This window comes from Sitodiplosis mosellana, unplaced genomic scaffold, assembly GCF_009176505.1.
Source record: "Sitodiplosis mosellana isolate CC-2019 unplaced genomic scaffold, AAFC_SMos_1.0 Smas_scaffold_1, whole genome shotgun sequence".
Lineage (NCBI taxonomy): Eukaryota > Metazoa > Arthropoda > Insecta > Diptera > Cecidomyiidae > Sitodiplosis > Sitodiplosis mosellana.
The window spans coordinates 21,787,631-21,806,551 of record NW_022595244.1 but is presented as its reverse complement, the minus strand read 5'-3'; the positions used below and the strand labels follow the sequence as shown (position 1 = coordinate 21,806,551).

Sequence of the window (18,921 nt, the reverse complement as noted above, 5' to 3'; positions counted from 1 at the left end):
ATACTCATTTCTCTTCTCATTTTTGGCGAGCATTTGATTCTTTTATCGCTTTTTTTATTGTTATATTTATAACGTTATTTGTTCGATTCACGCATTATGAATGTTTGTGCACACCTTCATAAAAATCCCATACAACGATTTTATTCCGTTTAAATGGCAAGATACAACATAAACAAACCGATCGCAAATAATCGATAAATAAAATATTTAAATAAATTCCTAATAATTTAATTTATAATATATGAACATCATAATATTCATTTGGGCCATAAGCAGATCGAAATATTTTGATTTCGATCACCAAATATGGTTGGACGATGAAACATGATAGAATTAGGCAATTATATGTATATCGATTTCGATTCCAAGCCGAGTAGCAATTGCGGGTGTTTAACATAAATTCCATTTGATAGAGAGTAAAATACGACTTTCGAAATATCAACGATAAAAACTTCTTTTAGTCGTATTAACGACGACAATTCCTGTCCGAAAAATGTTTGCACTTCTTTGATGTTTTCAAACTTGAAAAGAAGACTATGGTTATCACGAAAAGTTTTCAAGTTCAGTTTTTATTATTCAGTCAGTGTGATGCACTTGATGTTATCTCTTCACACTTGTTTTTTTTTTATCAATGAACTCAATTTGATATTCATATAAAACTTTATCTACATTAGATAATACAGACAGCAATGACAACGTTCAACTCACTTGTTCTATTTTTAACCTCATAATAAATGTGCTCGGTGCCCTTCAGTCTATTTAAACAAAGCGTTCAAAAGTTCGAAAATCTCGTAATTTTTCTCTCTTGAAATATCGAAATGAATCATCGTTAACACGGGCCGCGTAAGCGAAAGTACCGACAAATACCAATTTCAACTTGTCCATCATCACTCGAGCACTAAATGGTTAATGGATTGTAAATATTTAAGTGAAAAAAAAAACGCCGAGTGGAAAAGAAGAAGAAGAGGAACGGCGCGCCGCACAAAATGCGAATTGTTTATTGAACAAGTATGTGAGATGATGCGAATGCTGTGTTTATTGCTTTATCTGTTGGTCTGCACGTGCACACACACACATACAAACTGCAACGCCCACGATCGCCAATTCGAAAAATTAAACGCAAATAATTTCAATTATTCATTACAATTTAGATCAACACTTTTCATTCTTTCGCGTCTGCTGCACACGCTGTGCGTTCAGCGCGCTTTTTTTTTCTTTCATCTGTTTGCTATATTCAAGTTCACTATACTTGGAGCGATATTTATTTTCGATGTGTACGGTTTTCTTCTTCACATTTTTAATTCTGATCTGAAATGATCGATTTGAGATTAGCACGGAATCAATCACTCAAATGTAGTATTAACAGAATTTTCAATTCAATTTACATTGGTGATTGATGTTGCATGCCCGATAGACAAGAAGAAGAAAGGCATTTTCTATTCGAATTGGCATATGTTATGTGTTTGTTGCATGTTTCGGCCATATTTTTCGCCAACAAATTACAATTTTCATTGTGAAAATACTCGTTTTTTTCACGAAAATATTCTCTTTTGTTCAAATAACAAATTATTTTTTTGTTTCCAAAGCAAACAACTTTATTTTAAATGATTCGAAATTATTTTATTCATCGAAGCGAATATGAATAATTATTCCGCTGAAATTCGTTCCAATCTCGGAATCAAATTAAAAAATTTATAAAGTGTTGACTGAAATTGTGGTCCCATTCGATTCACAGTTAATTTGCTATTTTTAAATTTTTTACCAGCAAAAACGCACGATAAGTGTTAATTTTGTATGAATCACAGTTATTATTTAATATGGATATTCACATGTTTTTAATTGATTGAACAAAGAGCGAGAAAAACAGCCCTAATCAAGTTCATTGCAACGTCAAAAGCAACTGATTCATTCCGTTTTTTTTTTTTTCGTGGAAGTTTCGTTTCGATCAGAAATATCACAACTTCTCTGGGTCAATCAGCTCAGCTAGTCGATATGAGTGTTTGTCTACGTTTCACGCCTCTTAAAAACGATGAAAACTCTTGAAAACGATGCGATGAACATTACCATTGAAAAATTGCTGTTGAAGCCGTTTAATTTTATGGTCTGGTTGAGGAATTGCGCAGAAAGCAGCATACTTTCTGATTTCGAATTGGCATATGGAATTTGGAATTTATCCACGCAAATAGTTGTGCAAATAGAATGAGAAAAAAAAGAGTTTACAGCACAAAAAAGTGGTGCAAAAAGAAGAGTTATCTTTCATTTGTGTAGTTTCTTATCATTTTTATTCCCTAAAACGAATGAGCAATGCGCATTCGGCGTGTGGTCGCGGTTAAACAAACACATGCACACACCATGTATGTACGAGCTAGCTCGCTGATACATAGTTCAATTAAAATCGCATCAGTCTACGGAATAGGAATTGCTTTTGTCGGAGCCAGTTTCTTAATAGAACGAGCCAGAGGAAGAAAAATCTCATTGCTTTAAAAGCATATATACTCGCAATTTGTGCGCTCAAAGCAGATCAAATGCGTTTTGTTTGAATGCATACATTACGATGAACAAGCAAAGACAACCGCGTTAAACGTGATAAAATGGCGCAAAGTCAAATATGTGATCATAAACATTCAACTGCATGAGAAAAAAAAGCCCCTGGAAATGAGCAGAAGATGAGAGAAAAAAAAAGAAATGAAATTTGCGATGCATGGCGCGCCGCAGCAAAATGTGATTTGCAATCGAGAAGACAAGCGTTTTGATTTTTCATCATGACTTCTTCTTATCAGTAGTGTGTAGAATGAACCCAAAGAGCCATAGACGATGGTGGCGCGCGCGAGAGAGTTCAACTACTCTTGTATGCAGCAGCAGCATCAACACTTGTAGCTGGAAGTGTCGACGTTAGACATTTTTTATGCCTCACTGAGTGATAAATATGGTTTCATGTGGCAAAAAATATTGCGTGCCGATAAAAAGAAACGAACGAACAAAAAAAAATGGCAATGGCAACATTCAACGAACGGCGTGTAAAGTATTACACATGTTACAGTTGCTATCGTACACTGATATCGGGTTTTATGTATATATTGTACATTTTATTTTTATCGTTGTTCAGTTTTTTTTTCTTCTACAAATGTATTCATTCTCTTTGCATCTTTGGACTTGTGTCTCATAAATTAAACAGTGTTGCAGAGAGATGAAGAAGAAGAAGAAGGGAACAAACCGAACGGGGAATTGAATCAAATTGTACGATTTACAACTAATTCATTCATTTTGATTCGGTTCGATCGAAGTGTGAGTACCAGTCAGGCGGCGGTTTTCATTCGGACATGTTTGTAACGTTTTAATCAAGTGAAAATTGATTCATAGCCATTCGAATGGTCGCTACAAATAAATATACTATAACAGAACACAGTTGAAAGAAACGTGCAGCACAAACACACTAGACCTGGGCTGCAATTTGTATCGCGAATATGGAATGCGATAAATTAATTGAATCAAATTGAAATGTTGTATGGAAGGCATGATCAAGACTTATTTGTCGCTCGGCGGAATGTGTAGAATTCTACGAATCGCATCGCATCACATCGCAGAGAAAATATCTGCGCATCGCCAGTTTTAGTTTTAGCAAGTGTCAAGACATATACCATATCGTCTATTCATATAGTGAGAGAGAGAGAGAGAGAGATGCTATCGATCCATAATTTTCTTTCTCCTCTCCTTTTGTCGCTTGCATCATTTCTTTATTATATTCATTCAATTGACAAACAAATTACGTTTTCTTTCATCGGCCGAATTCCTTCCGTTAATAGTTGCGTTTGGCGCATTCTAGAAGTGGTTTTCTCTGAAAACGGTTTTTCTGATTTCTATGCTAATTTTACCACATCTGGAGCAAGCAGCGCACTGCGATGAATGAACTCTTTCAATGCATACGGAAACGCGTACTTCCTGAGAATGGCATCGCAATGGAATATATCTACACTGAAAAAAAAAAAAGAATTTCTCTTTTTTTCCCCCATATACGATCACACTCACATACACAAACGCAGATTTTTCGAACCGAAATATTTTCGAAGCTATGAAAGAAGATACAAAATGCTCAAAAGACGAGAAGAAGAAAAAAATTACATATAATTTTAATATTCTAAAAGGTTTTTTGTATGTAGCGATGCTTCGTTTCTTTGTTGTTGTTGTTCATGGTGGGCTCCTTTCAAATGGAACGTTAAGTGCTTAACTATTGCATTTCAATATTCACAATAAATCGTGAAAATCAGACTTGTGCTATTTACCCAAACATCACATTGCATCGTGATTGTGGGCACTGTGAGAAAAACCAATATTTGTACCTTCACAAGAATAATATTGACTCAGTGAGCGTTGGCTCGTCGCTGTCGTTGTCGTAGCCGTCTTTATCGTTTGTTATCTATGATTTCGGTTGAAATTGTGGTATTCAGTCAGTATATTCATTTTGTAGCAACAATTTACCGAGGGATTTCAGCCGTTATTTCCATCGTATTCATTGACACATTATTTACTCGATGAGTAATCTGTCGGTAATCTAACATGAAATATTGTTTGCAATAGTTTGAATGGAACATGGATTTTGCATCTCAAAATGCTGTGCAACATATTTATCTGTCGAGTGTAAACGGGTCTGGTTTTGTTGGAGTCTGATTTTCGATGAAACATGAAATGTAAACAATGAGAGATGACAACAAATTTTTGGGTGCTCACCTGATTCTCCCACAAATTCCGTCGACTCTGGTGATTAATCCTGGACGAGAGAGATAAGTACGTTGTGACAAATGAACGAAAAAAAAAAAACTTGTTATTAACACAAATTATGAGCTTCGGGCCAAACAAGTGCACCACACAATCAAAACGAACTTAGACGACTTTATGAATTCGGTGTTTTGATAACAATTTTTTTTTACTGACGTTGACGAACATATCCACTTAGTTTGCCGGCATACCATAATCATTTCTTTTTCTCCACCGATGAGAATGTTTTTGTGCCTATGTAATCCGCTTATTGCATTTAGACGAGTTTTTTTTTCTTTCTTTCGTTCTATCTATTTTATTATTCAGTATACGAATGATAACGAGTTTTTATTTCAAACGTCTGTGCTTCTTTTTCGTTCATTTCAACCGAATGAAACAACGGAAAAAAATCTGTTTAATATTGAGATAATGGGCTCAATTAGTTCGAGAAAAATACTGTCTTTATGATACTGCTATCTAGTTCTGTTTGGCAGTCGCAAAACGATCACATTCTTCATGCACTAGTCAAAAAAAAAAAAATCCACATTCGTTGTCATGTGTGATAATAATGAACAATCGCGAACACATTGAATCGCTTTATATTTTTTTCGTGCCTGTGGTGTTGCGGATATTCATTGCATACATGTTCCGCACAAAATATAAATGACTAACGTACTGAACTGTTGTGTGATGCAGAGAAAAATTATATTCTATGATTTTGCATATAGTATTAATCACTTGGCGAGCAGATAGTGTCCGATTGCATATATGTAAAACTGTGTTACAAGACAAATAAAATACACTCTGGTTCATGCTCTAGTTTATAAAATGAATAAGACTTTACATAATCAAATATACGCGGCTAGGTGTAAATTAAACTAGAGTTTTTTTTTCATATTCAAAGCACACATAAGTGTTTAGAAAAACACACGGTTTTTTTTTCTCTGCCTTTAAAAGCAAACGTATTAAGAATTATCGAATGAAATAGACAAATATAACGATAAAATGTGATAAAATGTAGATTCTGAAGCTTAATAATTCAAAGCCCGAACGATCTACGAAAAAAAACGAACGAAAATAAGAAGAATTCAGCTGCACAAAGATTAAAACACTGCTTTTTACGAGCGATAGAATATTCTAAATAAAAAGTTAGTCAAATGTTTACAATGTTTCTCTTCTTCGCGGAGAGTTATCGGTTTTGTTGGAAATTTGAAGGCGTACGCGGGCGCGCGACACACGTATCGGGTCTATTGCATTCAAGCGATATTTGCCGACTGATGTATTGCTTCGTCAGACATGCTTTGTGCACCAACTGGATTTCTGAATCACATTCACAGCTTATACTGTTAGATGCTGCTGCTGTTTTAGCGGCTCTCTCACCACATAGCGCACAGTGAATGACAACGGAGACAACGGAGTGTGCATTGGAACTCTCTCGCGTGCGCTCTTATATTTCACATGTAACATCTAAATGTAACTAGAGTTAGAGTTAGGCGCGTTCATCGCCATACATTGCAATTTTGCGGTTCATTAGAGTGGTTCGGAGTTTGTGCCTTTCCATGCGTCCACAAATATGATTCGCTGCATGCAATTCTGATAGTGATGTCGTTACACAACCAAGCAGATGGATCACAATTATGGTTCAATCATATTGACTATTGGGCGATAAATGAAAAATACACGAATTAACGATTATTGCAATTTTTTACGTTGTTATTTACTCAATCATTATTATTATTTACGTGAGCAGAAAATTTTCAAGTAATTTTTTTAATACAGTTTTTTTAATTTCATTCAGATTTTTCTTTTCCAATGAATCGAAGTCAATGTGCTTCAGTGTAATAAAAATAAATTCAAAACAAAACGATTTAAAAGTCCATATTTGGATTCGAAATAATGGTAAAAAAAATTCCATTCGAAGGAATTGCGCTTTTCGATTCATATCCATGGAGAATAAATTATTCACCATTCAACATTCCATCGTCCACATAAGCTTCAGTCCAGTTCAGTTCAGTTCGGTTGACATGACAAACCGAAGTGAAGTTGGTTGTCACCGAACATCAACAAAACACAGCTAGCATTGCAAGAAAAGTCACTGTACAAGCCGTAGCTAACGTGGGAATTGTTTTATACTTTTTTTTTTATTCCAAAATTGCAAAATTTTAAATTGTTTTCATAAATTGTTGTTGTAAAACGTCTGGAAATCAAGAAAAGTTTTGAAATTCGAAATGGCCGGCAATTTTTGGCAATCGAGTCACTATCAGCAATGGTTGCTAACGAAAGACGATTTAGTGCGAGACCGTCGATATGATTTGCAATTTCTCACACCAGAAGAATACCAGAAGCTTAACATTTTCTTTGCAAATTTGATCCAAGTGCTGGGCGAACAGTTAAAACTACGGCAACAGGTCATTGCAACGGCAACCGTTTACTTTAAGCGATTTTATGTGCGCAATTCATTCCGTAGCATCGATCCGCTGTTGATGGCACCGACATGCATTTTTCTAGCATCAAAAGTTGAAGAATTTGGTGTTATTTCTAATTCCCGCCTCATATCAACGGTAAGATTGGCCGCGTTTTCAACACCAATAAATCTTTGTGTTCAACTAATCATTCTGTCTCTCCAACGTAGTGTCAAAATGTCATCAAAAATAAGTTCAGTTATGCTTATCAACAAGAATTCCCTTACCGAACCAATCACATTTTGGAGTGTGAATTTTATCTACTGGAAAATCTGGACTGTTGCTTAATTGTTTACCAACCATACAGACCACTATTGCCAATCATCCAGGATATTGGACACGAGGATCAGCTGTTACCGCTTACATGGCGCATCATCAATGATTCCCTGCGAACAGATGTTAGTTTACTCTATCCGCCGTATATGATCGCCATCGGATGTCTTCAATTGGCTTGGTTCGTATTACAAAAAGCAAATTGATTTGAAGTGACTTTTGTGCAGAATTTCAACTTTCAGTGTTGTTTTTGCAGTGTTATTCTACAAAAAGATGTGAAATCATGGTTTGCCGAGATCAATGTCAACATGGAAAAGATACAGGAAATTTCAAAAACCATCTTAGGGCTATATGAACTTTGGCGCACGTACGATGAAAAGAAGGAAATTCAAGATCTGCTCAGTAAAATGCCCAAACCGCGACCACCGCCACAGCAGCAGCAACAACAACAAACGCAACAAAACCAACAGACACAAAATCAATCCCAACAATGAATAAGATTCTCAAAATTTAAGTGCTAGGTTTATCTAAATAAGCGTAGATAGTGGAAACATGACTTTTGATAGCTCTTCGCGGATCAAGTTCGAATTCGTTTTAAAACATTTTCAAAGTACACACCATGTAATGTTCAGAAGAAGTTATCTCATTGACTCATTTATCATAATAAATTCATATAAATCATGAAATATAATTTGGATTTTGAATCGTACCTATCGTCGATAGGCTATCGAATATGACGATACTTGGGCTGTTCAATTTGAAACATCCGAAATCTGTTGAAGAGAAAACTTTTGTGTGGATACCTGTGAATACGATTCGCATTGATCACATTTTGAACCATTGATGACAAACAATGCCATCTTGAAATCGCATGTGTCTCAGAGAAGGAATCAACATGTTTTCAAATCATTAGGAAAAGTAAGAGAGAAGATGGGTTCAGCGATTCTTTGCATCGACTGGCATACAGTGAACGTATTGATCCATTGCTAACGAAAAAGATTAATTTCTGTTGATAGTAATTAATCCTCGCGTTAAGAATAGGAAAGTTTCACTTTGCTGTGTCTTATCTCCAAAAGATGAGCAAACGGTTGCGTTACTGAAAAATGTTTCTATTCAATCTGTTTGGTTGGTATTGATTCAAATGTTTTTTTTTCTTCATGCATAAGTCAATCCTGAATTGATTGTTCTCTGAGTTCGAAAAATGCTGTACTATTTGTGGTTTACCATATTGCAATGAATGATACAAAATGTTTCCATCTGGACGAAGATCAAAATGTATCAATACCAATTCTCTTATGATTCAGCGTGCTTCGCCATGAAGCCCAATATTATCTCAAGCATTTCAACAATTTTGGTCACCTAAAACAGAAAATCACCCACGACGATCAGAAAAAAGAACCACATTTACGCCGAATGGGAAAAAGAGAAATGAAACAAATGATGCGTGTATATTCCGTTGTTTTAACTGGTTTATTATATTTTGTTTTAACTTGAAATCAAAATCACATTTTCATCCACTGAATGTGTCACTATGACAAAAAAAAGGTTTGAAAACGCGACGATGACAATTAAATCAAATAAAAATACCGGATCGTAGTCGATATTCGTATATATTGATTTTGATGGTAAAAAAAAGTAGTTTAAAACGGAATAGCTCCATTTTATTCGTTTTCTTGTGAACGAAGACGTCCGTTGGGGTTTGTCAAGCGGATTGACAACTGCTTGGCGCGTTCAACGATGTCTTTTCGCTTCTTTGATGAAACGTTATGGGCGATTTCGGCGCTGTAGACACGATTTTGCATCAACAAAACTTCCAATTCGCGAACATTGTGCACTAAGAATTTTTTGAATCCATTGGGCATCATGTGGCGTGTACTCTTGTTTGAACCGTAACCGATGTTTGGCATCAAGTATTGGCCCTTGAAACGACGACGCACTCGGTTGTCAATACCCTTAGGCTTACGCCATTTTGGCTGAAGGTAAGAAAAATGAGGGAAAAAGGAGAGAAAAACAAATCAATTTAGTTTTCATTCATAGTTTTGGAAAAACGCAGTCACCTCATTTCATTACACAGCGTGTGACAAAAACATGTATTGACAGGCGAATGCTAGGTTAGGTTTGCCTAAATTTCCGCACACACTATGGATGTTCAGATGAAGTGAATACATACCGAAAGTTTGGCATATCGGTCCGATTGATGGCGAATGAACTTCTTCGTTCTCTTCTTAACGATTTTTGGTCTGTACGCTGGGCGGATAGTCATCTTGATACCTGAATCCAAACAAGGGAGAAGAAAATCGAAAACAATTCAATTAGTATTACTTCGTATTGGGTACACAATGTGATGTGGACTTGAATGTATGTATACACAGAAGGTGTATATGACAATGTTGATCGAGAAAGAAAACTCGCAAAAAATCAAATATTTTCGCGACAAATCGTAAAAATTTCACATTACAACTAATGACAATGAATTAAACTACACGATTTTTCGTAATTTATTGAAAATTTAAGCCAGATGATTAAAATAAATCGAGATTTTTCGGAACAAGCCTACCGTTTTCGTTTGATGCACGCACAAAAAGAAATACTTGACGTTTCAGTATTGCCAACGGAACCGATGGAGAAAAAAATGTGACAGCTCGTCAGCAGCACATGTAGCAACCGAACAACAATGAATTTATGTAAATACGTAATTCACATGATACACTCTGTCACAACTGACATTAGAAAACCACTAGCTTCTGAACAGTGGGAAGAAATTGTATATATAACATACGAGTGGTAGTGGCTAAATGAATAGATCCAACAAGATGCGTTCAGTGTGCTACTTTTGATTCATTTCATTTGCATTTATTTTCCGGACTTGTTAATTTACATACGAATTGCAATATGGAGAGAGCGAAAACATTTTTTGGAACGCGAGATCACGACGGTTACGTTGGAAAAGAAGAACACTTGGTGAGTGAAAGAAAAAAGAATTGATTTTGATCCAAGCTAATATTGCTAACAGCTGATAAGCTGCGCCCACGTAATTACATTATCGATTATGTTGGCAACTGAATGAACAGGTGTTATTCACTCAATTATTGTCTTTTATTAGAAAGTGATACATGCGACTGGTTCGGAGGATGATGGCGACTTCACAGATATTGTCGAAGGTTTAACGATGAACGATGCAATCCAGCCGTCGCCAGGTGGTTCATTTTCAGCACTCACGCCTTCCATGTGGCCTCTCGATATCCTTTCACGACTCACACAGCCAGAGGTTTGTAGTTATTATTCATTTGAAATTTCAAACGAAACATTTTGAAGCAACTTTTTTTTACAGTCCGAAGGAGATCCAAACGGTCAACCAGACTACCGATTCGATGAATTTGGTTTCAGAGTAGAAGAAGAAGACGGTCCAGAGCAAAGCTCAAATAAATTGCTCAGCACACCATTCTCCGAAGATGAACAACAGCGACTGCAATGGGTTGCACACCTGGAATTTTCCCATAACAAAGAAGCAAGTGAACTGTTATGGGATAATGTAGCTGTTACGTTGCCACGAACCGAAAAGCTACGCAATATGGTTCGAGCTGGCATTCCACATTCGTTGAGAGCTCAAATTTGGATGAGATTATCGGGTGCATTGCAAAAGAAAATGAATTCCGAAACTACTTATCACGATATAGTCAAAGCATCTGGCAACGATCAATTGATGACATCGAAACAGATTGAAAAGGATCTGCTGAGAATAATGCCTACAAATGCATGCTTTAGCTCGCCAAACAGCACAGGCGTGCCACGGCTGAGGCGAATTTTAAGGGGTATCGCATGGCTCTTCCCAGACATTGGATATTGCCAGGGCACTGGTGTGATTGCTGCCTCATTACTTCTTCTCATGGAAGAAGAAGATGCCTTCTGGCTCATGGCTACCATTGTTGAGGATTTATTGCCCGCTTCGTACTATTCATCGACACTGCTTGGTGTTCAGGCCGATCAACGAGTCATGCAAACGCTCATCGCAAACTATTTAACCGTTGTCGATGAAACGCTAAAATGTCACGACATCGAACTGTCACTGATCACATTGCATTGGTTTCTGACGATTTTCGCAAACGTTGTTCACTTCCGCATTTTATTGAGGTACATTTGTCAAAGTCAAATGAGCAAACACAATCACAATGCATAAAAATAATTTTACAATCTCGCTCCAGGATATGGGATTGGTTCTTTTACGAAGGATCCATCGTTCTCTTTCAGCTAACACTGGGAATGTTGAAAATGAAGGAAGCATTTTTGAAAGACTTGGAAAATTCAGCGCAAATCTTCAATTCTCTATCAGACATTCCGGGTGGCATCGATGATGTCGAAGCCCTTTTTGAAATCTCAATGGAAGTTGGCGGCGTATGTAACAAAGCACTTGTGAAATGAATTGAAAAAGTTGAAAACTTATTAAAAAAAAAATCTCATTCTTTCTTTCAGTCGCTCAGCAAAACAGTGATCGAAACTCACCGTCGCCGTCATTTGGCCTATTTAATGGCTGATCAAGGTGGTTTAGTTGGTAATCCCGAGGCAACTGCCAATTTGCCGAAACAACAATTGTCTCGTCGTCAGGTGAAAAAATCGAAATCAATGTTCCAGACGCTGCTTTTTGGCGGAGACAGCGCCGACGATGACATTCGAAACAAAAACATTCGTCAGACCGAAATTTTAGTCGATTTACGTGAATCAATTCTGAAGGTGTGCCGCCACTTCTTGACCATTGAACCGAAATTGAACGCTCATATAAACCAAGTAGCCGATTACTCAACCGATAGCCATGCGAAAGATCATGAGAACTTTATAAATGTTTCACGCACTCGAAAGCGACGTGCCAAAGCGTTGCACGATTTCGAGCGAAATGATGATGATGAATTGGGATTCCGGCGCAACGATATCATAACCATAATCTCACAAAAGGATGAGCATTGTTGGATTGGTGAATTGAATGGATTGAGAGGCTGGTTCCCTGCAAAATTTGTCGAATTATTGGACGAACGGAGTAAATTGTATACATCAGCCGGTGATGATGCTATTTCTGAGACTGTAACTGATTTGGTGCGAGGAACATTGGCACCGGCCATCAAACAAGTGCTTGAGCATGGCATGAAACGCCCTTCATTTCTTGGTGGACCATGCCATCCGTGGCTTTTTATTGAAGAAGCTGCCACAAGAGAGGTAGAAAAGGACTTTGAATCGGTTTATAGTCGCTTAGTTTTGTGTAAAACGTATCGATTGGATGAAGATGGAAAAGTGTTGACGCCTGAAGAGCTTCTGTATCGATGCGTTCAGTCGATAAATCAAACTCATGATGCATCTCATGCTCAAATGGATGTAAAATTACGGTCTTTAGTGTGTCTTGGTTTGAATGAGCAAGTGTTGCATTTGTGGCTGGAAGTGTTGTGCTCATGCATGGAAATCGTACAGAAATGGTACTACCCGTGGAGTTTTGTGAATTCACCAGGTTGGGTGCAAATCAAGTGTGAACTCCGTATACTGTCACAATTTGCATTCAATCTAAATCCGGATTGGGAATTGCCGCCGAAAAAAGGAGTCGAAAGTCAACCGTTGAAAGACGGTGTACGGGATATGTTAGTCAAACATCACTTATTCTCGTGGGATTTGTGAGAGAAAAATAACAACAACAACAACCAGACACATTCTTATGAACTCCAGTCAATCCAGGGCGTAGAAAATTTATTCATATTTTAGTCATGCAAATGGAAAACGTTTTTGACGCAGCTATTTATCATCATATTAATAAGTAATATCAGCACGTTTACCCTTCTTTTAATGTATATTTTGAACATCATTATTGTATAGTTGGTTCACCTTTCGACTGTGCTTAATATGTTTATTCGTTTTTATTTATCCAGTACAAATCAACTACTTGACATTTATTGAGAAAAAAAAATTCTGCATTATTTATTATATAAAACATTTAACGACCATGAACTGCTTCGTTTGTTCTCATTTGATTCATATCGATATTTATTTTCTTTCCATTACGGTGTGTGAGACATGTAACCCGTTTCGAAATTACGAAAAACAAATTCGACGCATGTGACCTCTGGTGATTTTTCGTTGAATTTCCCCTCTTGGAGAAACGAATCGTAATAGCGATGTAGCTTGTATTTTTGACAAGTTTATATCAACAACCAGAAGCCGAACGATAAACATACCTGAGTCTCAATAATTCGTTTTAATTTTGTTTAAAAAGTCAATTTTTTTTAAAGAATAAACTTGGAAGAACGTTCGGCAAACTAACCACAAAACATGTTCTATCACGTAAGTAGAAATAAGAGAAATTTGTTGCAAAAAACCATCGGAAAAGAAAATCAGAAAAAAAACCGCTTCAAAATGTTACTCATAACCTAATATATCTTTGTTTTAGATTTCGTTGGAACATGAAATTTTGCTGCATCCAAAGTACTTTGGGCCACAGTTGATGGAAACGGTGAAACAAAAACTGTACACAGAAGTTGAAGGAACGTGCACCGGAAAATATGGATTCGTAATTGCTGTGACAACAATTGACAATATCGGTTCGGGTCTCATTCAACCGGGACAAGGGTTTGTGGTGTATCCAGTGAAGTATAAAGCCATTGTTTTTCGACCGTTTAAAGGTGAAGTTCTGGATGCGGTCGTCACACAGGTGAACAAGGTAAGAAAATGTTTACTTTGTGCATTGCAATTTGATCTAGATATCGAAGCGGAAAGATCACAGTTCATTACACTAACTGTTTACAGGTTGGAATGTTTGCTGAGATCGGCCCATTGTCATGTTTCATTTCACACCATGTAAGTTGAACGCTCAACCATCGCAGTGTTGGAAGACAACCAATAAATTATTGACAAAATTAATTAATAACTTCTTTTACGTCATTACAGTCCATCCCAGCTGATATGCAATTCTGTCCAAATGGAAATCCACCGTGTTACAAATCACAAGAAGAGGATGTTGTTATCGCTGCTGAAGACAAAATTCGCCTGAAAATCGTCGGAACGAGAGTTGACGCAACGGGCATTGTTAGTGTTTCTTGCCAAAAACCCATAAAACCCATTCAAAAAAACATTGGCATTTATCGTATTTGTTTGTTTTTCAGTTCGCGATCGGAACGCTCATGGACGATTATTTAGGCTTAGTCGGCAGTTAATTCGACAAATACCGAGTCATTCATGCTATAAAAATCAAATCCAAAAAAAAGAAACTTAAATTTTAATCCAATTTTCCATTTTTTTTTTGTAAATGCACCAATTTAAAATAATAAACCATGTCAAAAGGAAGTATCAATAAAAAAAAATTGTTTGAAGAAAATGAAATGTCAAAATTACGTATACGTATTGAATCGATGACATGTGAGTGTGAGTGTGTGTGTGTGTGTGTGTGTTGACTTGTGTACGCTCTATTGTTGTTATGTCATGATAAAAGTGCGGCGAAATAGTTTTGTATGGTCCTCTTGTGTTCTTTCTTTTTGTTATAGTCAATGACTTAGCTGAATTATTTAAATTAATTTATAAAATTGGCGTGATATATGTTCGTTGTTATTTGATGAAAATTTTACTTTTTATTTCATTGAACTGAACAACAGATATTGTTGATTAGAATTCTAAAATCATGTGTGGGAATTGTTTGCATTTTTAAATATTACGTATTGCGATAAACTTTCTAATTATATCAATAAGGTAATAAGAATTGTGAATCAAGCGACCTTTTATCAGTGTTAAACTGTCGTGATCTAGTTCATTCTATGAAATGTATTTGTGACTTTTAATTCAGAATTGATTCAATTGTTGTTGGATTTTCACGTGAAAAATATGTTTTTTTTTAATTTGCAGAAAATTTTCAAATCATCAGAATGGATATTCTGAGAAATATTTCGTATTGTCCGCCAAATGTGACGATCTACGATATTTGGGTTAATCATGGATTGTCCCACTGTTTCCTCGATACCGTCAGTTCGGCCGTATTGGCCGGATTCATTATGATAGCTGGAACGATTCAACTAATTATGTACCGCAAATATGCAATTCCAATAGAAGACCCATCGCAAATATCCCGATCGAAATTATACTATTTGCAATTGTTTTTATTGACAATAATTCCATCGCTCGCCGTTCTTCGATTTATTCTGGAATCGTTCCTATTCCCGGATGCCCATCTCTATGGATACACGGTAAATTTCATTGAAAAACAATTCATTCCATGAAAATAGCAACTGAAGCATTGGTGACCATTGGTTAAAAAAAATAAAATGTTCCCTTTCCAGATTTTAGCTTCATCGCTAACATGCATCTCGTTCCTATTCTCCATTTGGCTAGTGTTGAAAGAACGATTCTATTTGTTGCCGTCAGTTCCAACTAGAGGTCATGGTTTAGTTTTACTCATTTTTTGGACACTGGTCTTTGTCAATGAAAACATTTCGGTGATGAACCTGAAGAAGGAACAATGGTGGATTTATGTTTTTGCAACAATTCGCGACAAAGTTGAAATGTCAATGTTTGTAACTCGGTACGTGTGCAGCTTACTCATTTTCGTATTGGGTCTCAAAGCACCGGGCATTGCGTCGAATCGCGAAGATGACTATATTCATCTGGAAAATGATGGAAACAATGTAAGATGAGCTATTTTGATCGAATATCGCATTGTTGCACTCAATTAACTTTCTCTTTAAAAGGAAAATCGTTCGACTTGGGCAAACGGATGGAGAAAACTACGAACTCTCATGCCATTTTTATGGCCAAAGAAGAGCTTTGGACTACAATTTCGAGTCGTGTTCTGCATTTCTTTGTTGGTTGCGGGTCGTTTTATTAATGTGTTGGTGCCAATTTATAACCAAAAGATCGGTAAGCCTCGATTTTACATTCTATAAGCAAAGATAACCATTCCTCACGATAACAATTTCCATTTTTAGTCGACAGCCTCGCATCGAAATCATTCTGTTGGGATTGGATTTTGATTTACGTTGGCTTCAAGTTTCTCCAAGGTGGCGGCACCGGTTCAATGGGTCTTCTCAATAATCTACGATCATTTCTGTGGATTAGAATCCAACAGTTTACAACGCGTGAAATTGAAGTGGAACTATTCTCGCATTTGCACAATTTGTCGTTGCGATGGCATTTGGCACGAAAAACGGGCGAAGTTCTACGTATTATGGACCGAGGCACAGATAGCATTAACAATTTGTTAAACTACATTCTCTTCTCAATTGCACCAACAATAATCGATATTTTAATTGCGGTAGTCTTCTTCTCGGTCACATTCAATTGGTATTTCGGAATCATCGTTTTCGCAACGATGGTTCTATACATAGGTAAGCAGAATATGTTGATATCCACAGCAGCAACGAATTCTAACACTTAACAGCTTCTTCCATTCAATGCCGATTTCATAAACAATTTCAGCTTTAACGATCTTGGTAACGGAATGGCGAACAAAGTTCCAACGACGAATGAATTTAGCCGATAATGCACAAAAAGCACGTAGCGTCGATTCTTTGCTGAACTTTGAAACGGTAAAATATTACGGAGCGGAAAATTACGAGGTTGAAGCGTATCGTGAAGCAATTTTAAATTATCAAAAGGAAGAATTCAATTCGATTGTGACGTTGAACATGTTAAACACGGTTCAAAATATCATCATTTGTGGTGGATTACTCGCCGGATCACTGCTCTGTGCATATCTAGTTGCCGATATCAAAACGCTTACACCCGGTCAATACGTTTTGTTTGCCACCTACATCATTCAATTGTACGTGCCGCTCAATTGGTTCGGGACATTTTATCGGTGAGTGTGATAAACACACGCATATCATTGAATATTTCTAACAGAAGGTGTATCATTTCAGGCAAATCCAGAGAAATTTCGTCGACATGGAAAACATGTTCGATTTGATAAAAGAAGAACAAGAAGTGGTGGATGTGCCAAATGCACTCGATATCTCCCCGGTTCGGGGATTGATTGATTTTACAAACGTTACATTTGGCTACACTCCAGATCGGATAATTTTGAAGAATGTTTCATTCACGGTTTTGCCAGGCAAAACCATCGCTCTTGTTGGTCCATCCGGCTCGGGAAAGAGTACAATCATTCGTCTTTTGTTCCGTTTCTATGACATTCACGGAGGAACCATTTGTGTTGATGGACACAATATAAAAACTGTCAAACAAAGCTCATTGCGCAAAGCAATCGGAGTCGTTCCTCAGGATACCGTTTTATTCAATAATACCATCATGTACAATATTAGATACGGTCGATTGAGTGCCGGTGATGCGGATGTCATTTCTGCGGCTCGTTCTGCCGATATTCACGAAAGGATTATGAATTTCCCGGAAAAATACGATACTCAGGTGGGAGAAAGAGGATTGCGATTGAGTGGTGGAGAAAAACAAAGAGTTGCCATAGGTTCGTATTGGTAAATATGATCAAAAGTATGAAGTAATTATCGAAAATTCCAAATTTTCCAGCTCGAACAATCTTAAAAGCACCTTCGATTGTGTTACTGGACGAAGCGACAAGTGCATTAGACACACAGACTGAACGAAACATTCAAGCTGCTTTGGCTAAGGTGTGTGCGAATCGAACGACGATAATAGTGGCTCATCGACTGTCCACAATCATACATGCAGACGAGATCCTTGTTTTGAAAGAGGGTGAAATCGTGGAGCGTGGCCGGCACGAAACATTGGTGTCCAGAAATGGTTAGCACATCTTACGCAAATGCTTTGAATAATTTCGAAAACTAATGACATTTTCTTTCCATCGTACAGGCATCTACGCAGATATGTGGAATCAACAACTACAAAACAGTGATACAGAATCAGTTAATGGCAATTCGGAAGTCGAAGCGAGCCAAAATTAAGAAGATTGAATCTCGGGCATTGCACATCACCACTGAAGTGAAATTCTGAAAAATTTTAGATAGTATTTTTCTGAACATTGTAGCTATAAATTAGTATAGTATACTCAAGTGTAAAAAGACAAACATATTTCAAATGAAAGCGGCAATAAATATTGTTTTTATTCACAAACATGATTTATTTTCATAATGATTGAAAATGAAAAGAAAGTATCCATAGGAAATGCTGGTTTAAAAAACACTAAACAGGTGTACAATTTTCTGAATGAACAGTGATAAATTAGGAGTTGAATTATTCTGATTGATTACTCACTCTCAGCTTTTTTTTTCTCTATCTATTAGTCATTTCTATTTGTGCATGAAATCAAAGATAATTCAATTGATAAGCGTTTATAAAAAAAAACGTTCCCTGATAAAACTCTACGAAATGGAAACACAAACAAACGAAAAATAATTGTTTATGTCGATGTAAATACACTATTAGAACGATGTTAATTAATGTTGGTGTTTCTGCGCATCGCACGCTTCTGTGGTGCTCATTTGAAAAC

General features: G+C 36.7%; 6 protein-coding genes across 9 annotated transcripts in view; 4 read left to right on the top strand and 2 right to left on the bottom strand.

Annotated features, from left to right (window-relative positions):
• The window catches only part of LOC129569196 (abnormal cell migration protein 10), a 43,759-nt gene extending 37,584 nt beyond the window's left edge, over nucleotides 1-6,175 (bottom strand). The window contains exons 1-2 of one of the 3 annotated variants that reach the window (XM_055447822.1): nucleotides 4,965-6,175; nucleotides 4,726-4,765 (exon numbers count right to left, since the gene is read on the bottom strand). The gene's annotated coding sequence lies outside the window, so the exon portion shown is untranslated. Of the gene's footprint in view, nucleotides 1-4,725 lie in introns of all 3 variants that reach the window. The other 2 variants (XM_055447832.1, XM_055447813.1) reach the window with 2 other exon arrangements.
• Nucleotides 6,176-6,550: 375 nt separating this feature from the next.
• Nucleotides 6,551-8,178, top strand: LOC129569276 (cyclin-C). Its single transcript, XM_055447988.1, has 3 exons — nucleotides 6,551-7,313; nucleotides 7,385-7,668; nucleotides 7,744-8,178. The coding sequence occupies exons 1-3, from the start codon at nucleotides 6,981-6,983 to the stop codon at nucleotides 7,979-7,981; spliced, it is 855 nt and encodes a 284-aa protein (XP_055303963.1). The 5' UTR covers nucleotides 6,551-6,980; the 3' UTR covers nucleotides 7,982-8,178.
• Nucleotides 8,179-8,932: 754 nt separating this feature from the next.
• Nucleotides 8,933-10,146, bottom strand: LOC129569293 (60S ribosomal protein L32). 2 transcript variants are annotated; one of them, XM_055448028.1, is made up of 3 exons: nucleotides 10,045-10,146; nucleotides 9,658-9,758; nucleotides 8,933-9,460 (listed from the first exon to the last, which is right to left on the bottom strand). In XM_055448028.1, the coding sequence occupies exons 2-3, from the start codon at nucleotides 9,748-9,750 to the stop codon at nucleotides 9,149-9,151; spliced, it is 405 nt and encodes a 134-aa protein (XP_055304003.1). In that variant the 5' UTR covers nucleotides 9,751-9,758; nucleotides 10,045-10,146; the 3' UTR covers nucleotides 8,933-9,148. The 2 variants fall into 2 exon arrangements, with proteins under 2 accessions (XP_055304003.1, XP_055304011.1); XM_055448036.1 differs by lacking the exon at nucleotides 10,045-10,146 and adding an exon at nucleotides 9,946-10,031.
• On the top strand, nucleotides 10,146-13,469 carry LOC129569242 (small G protein signaling modulator 3 homolog). The gene is made up of 5 exons (XM_055447907.1): nucleotides 10,146-10,448; nucleotides 10,591-10,755; nucleotides 10,819-11,618; nucleotides 11,690-11,879; nucleotides 11,958-13,469. The coding sequence occupies exons 1-5, from the start codon at nucleotides 10,380-10,382 to the stop codon at nucleotides 13,140-13,142; spliced, it is 2,409 nt and encodes an 802-aa protein (XP_055303882.1). The 5' UTR covers nucleotides 10,146-10,379; the 3' UTR covers nucleotides 13,143-13,469.
• Nucleotides 13,470-13,646: 177 nt separating this feature from the next.
• Nucleotides 13,647-14,837, top strand: LOC129569282 (DNA-directed RNA polymerase II subunit RPB7). The gene is made up of 5 exons (XM_055448017.1): nucleotides 13,647-13,802; nucleotides 13,909-14,178; nucleotides 14,265-14,315; nucleotides 14,406-14,543; nucleotides 14,621-14,837. The coding sequence occupies exons 1-5, from the start codon at nucleotides 13,791-13,793 to the stop codon at nucleotides 14,669-14,671; spliced, it is 522 nt and encodes a 173-aa protein (XP_055303992.1). The 5' UTR covers nucleotides 13,647-13,790; the 3' UTR covers nucleotides 14,672-14,837.
• Nucleotides 14,838-14,875: 38 nt separating this feature from the next.
• On the top strand, nucleotides 14,876-18,545 carry LOC129569224 (ATP-binding cassette sub-family B member 6). The gene is made up of 9 exons (XM_055447882.1): nucleotides 14,876-15,200; nucleotides 15,354-15,691; nucleotides 15,785-16,129; nucleotides 16,193-16,361; nucleotides 16,430-16,828; nucleotides 16,920-17,301; nucleotides 17,363-17,919; nucleotides 17,982-18,215; nucleotides 18,285-18,545. The coding sequence occupies exons 2-9, from the start codon at nucleotides 15,374-15,376 to the stop codon at nucleotides 18,374-18,376; spliced, it is 2,496 nt and encodes an 831-aa protein (XP_055303857.1). The 5' UTR covers nucleotides 14,876-15,200; nucleotides 15,354-15,373; the 3' UTR covers nucleotides 18,377-18,545.
• The last annotated feature ends 376 nt before the right edge of the window (nucleotides 18,546-18,921 follow it).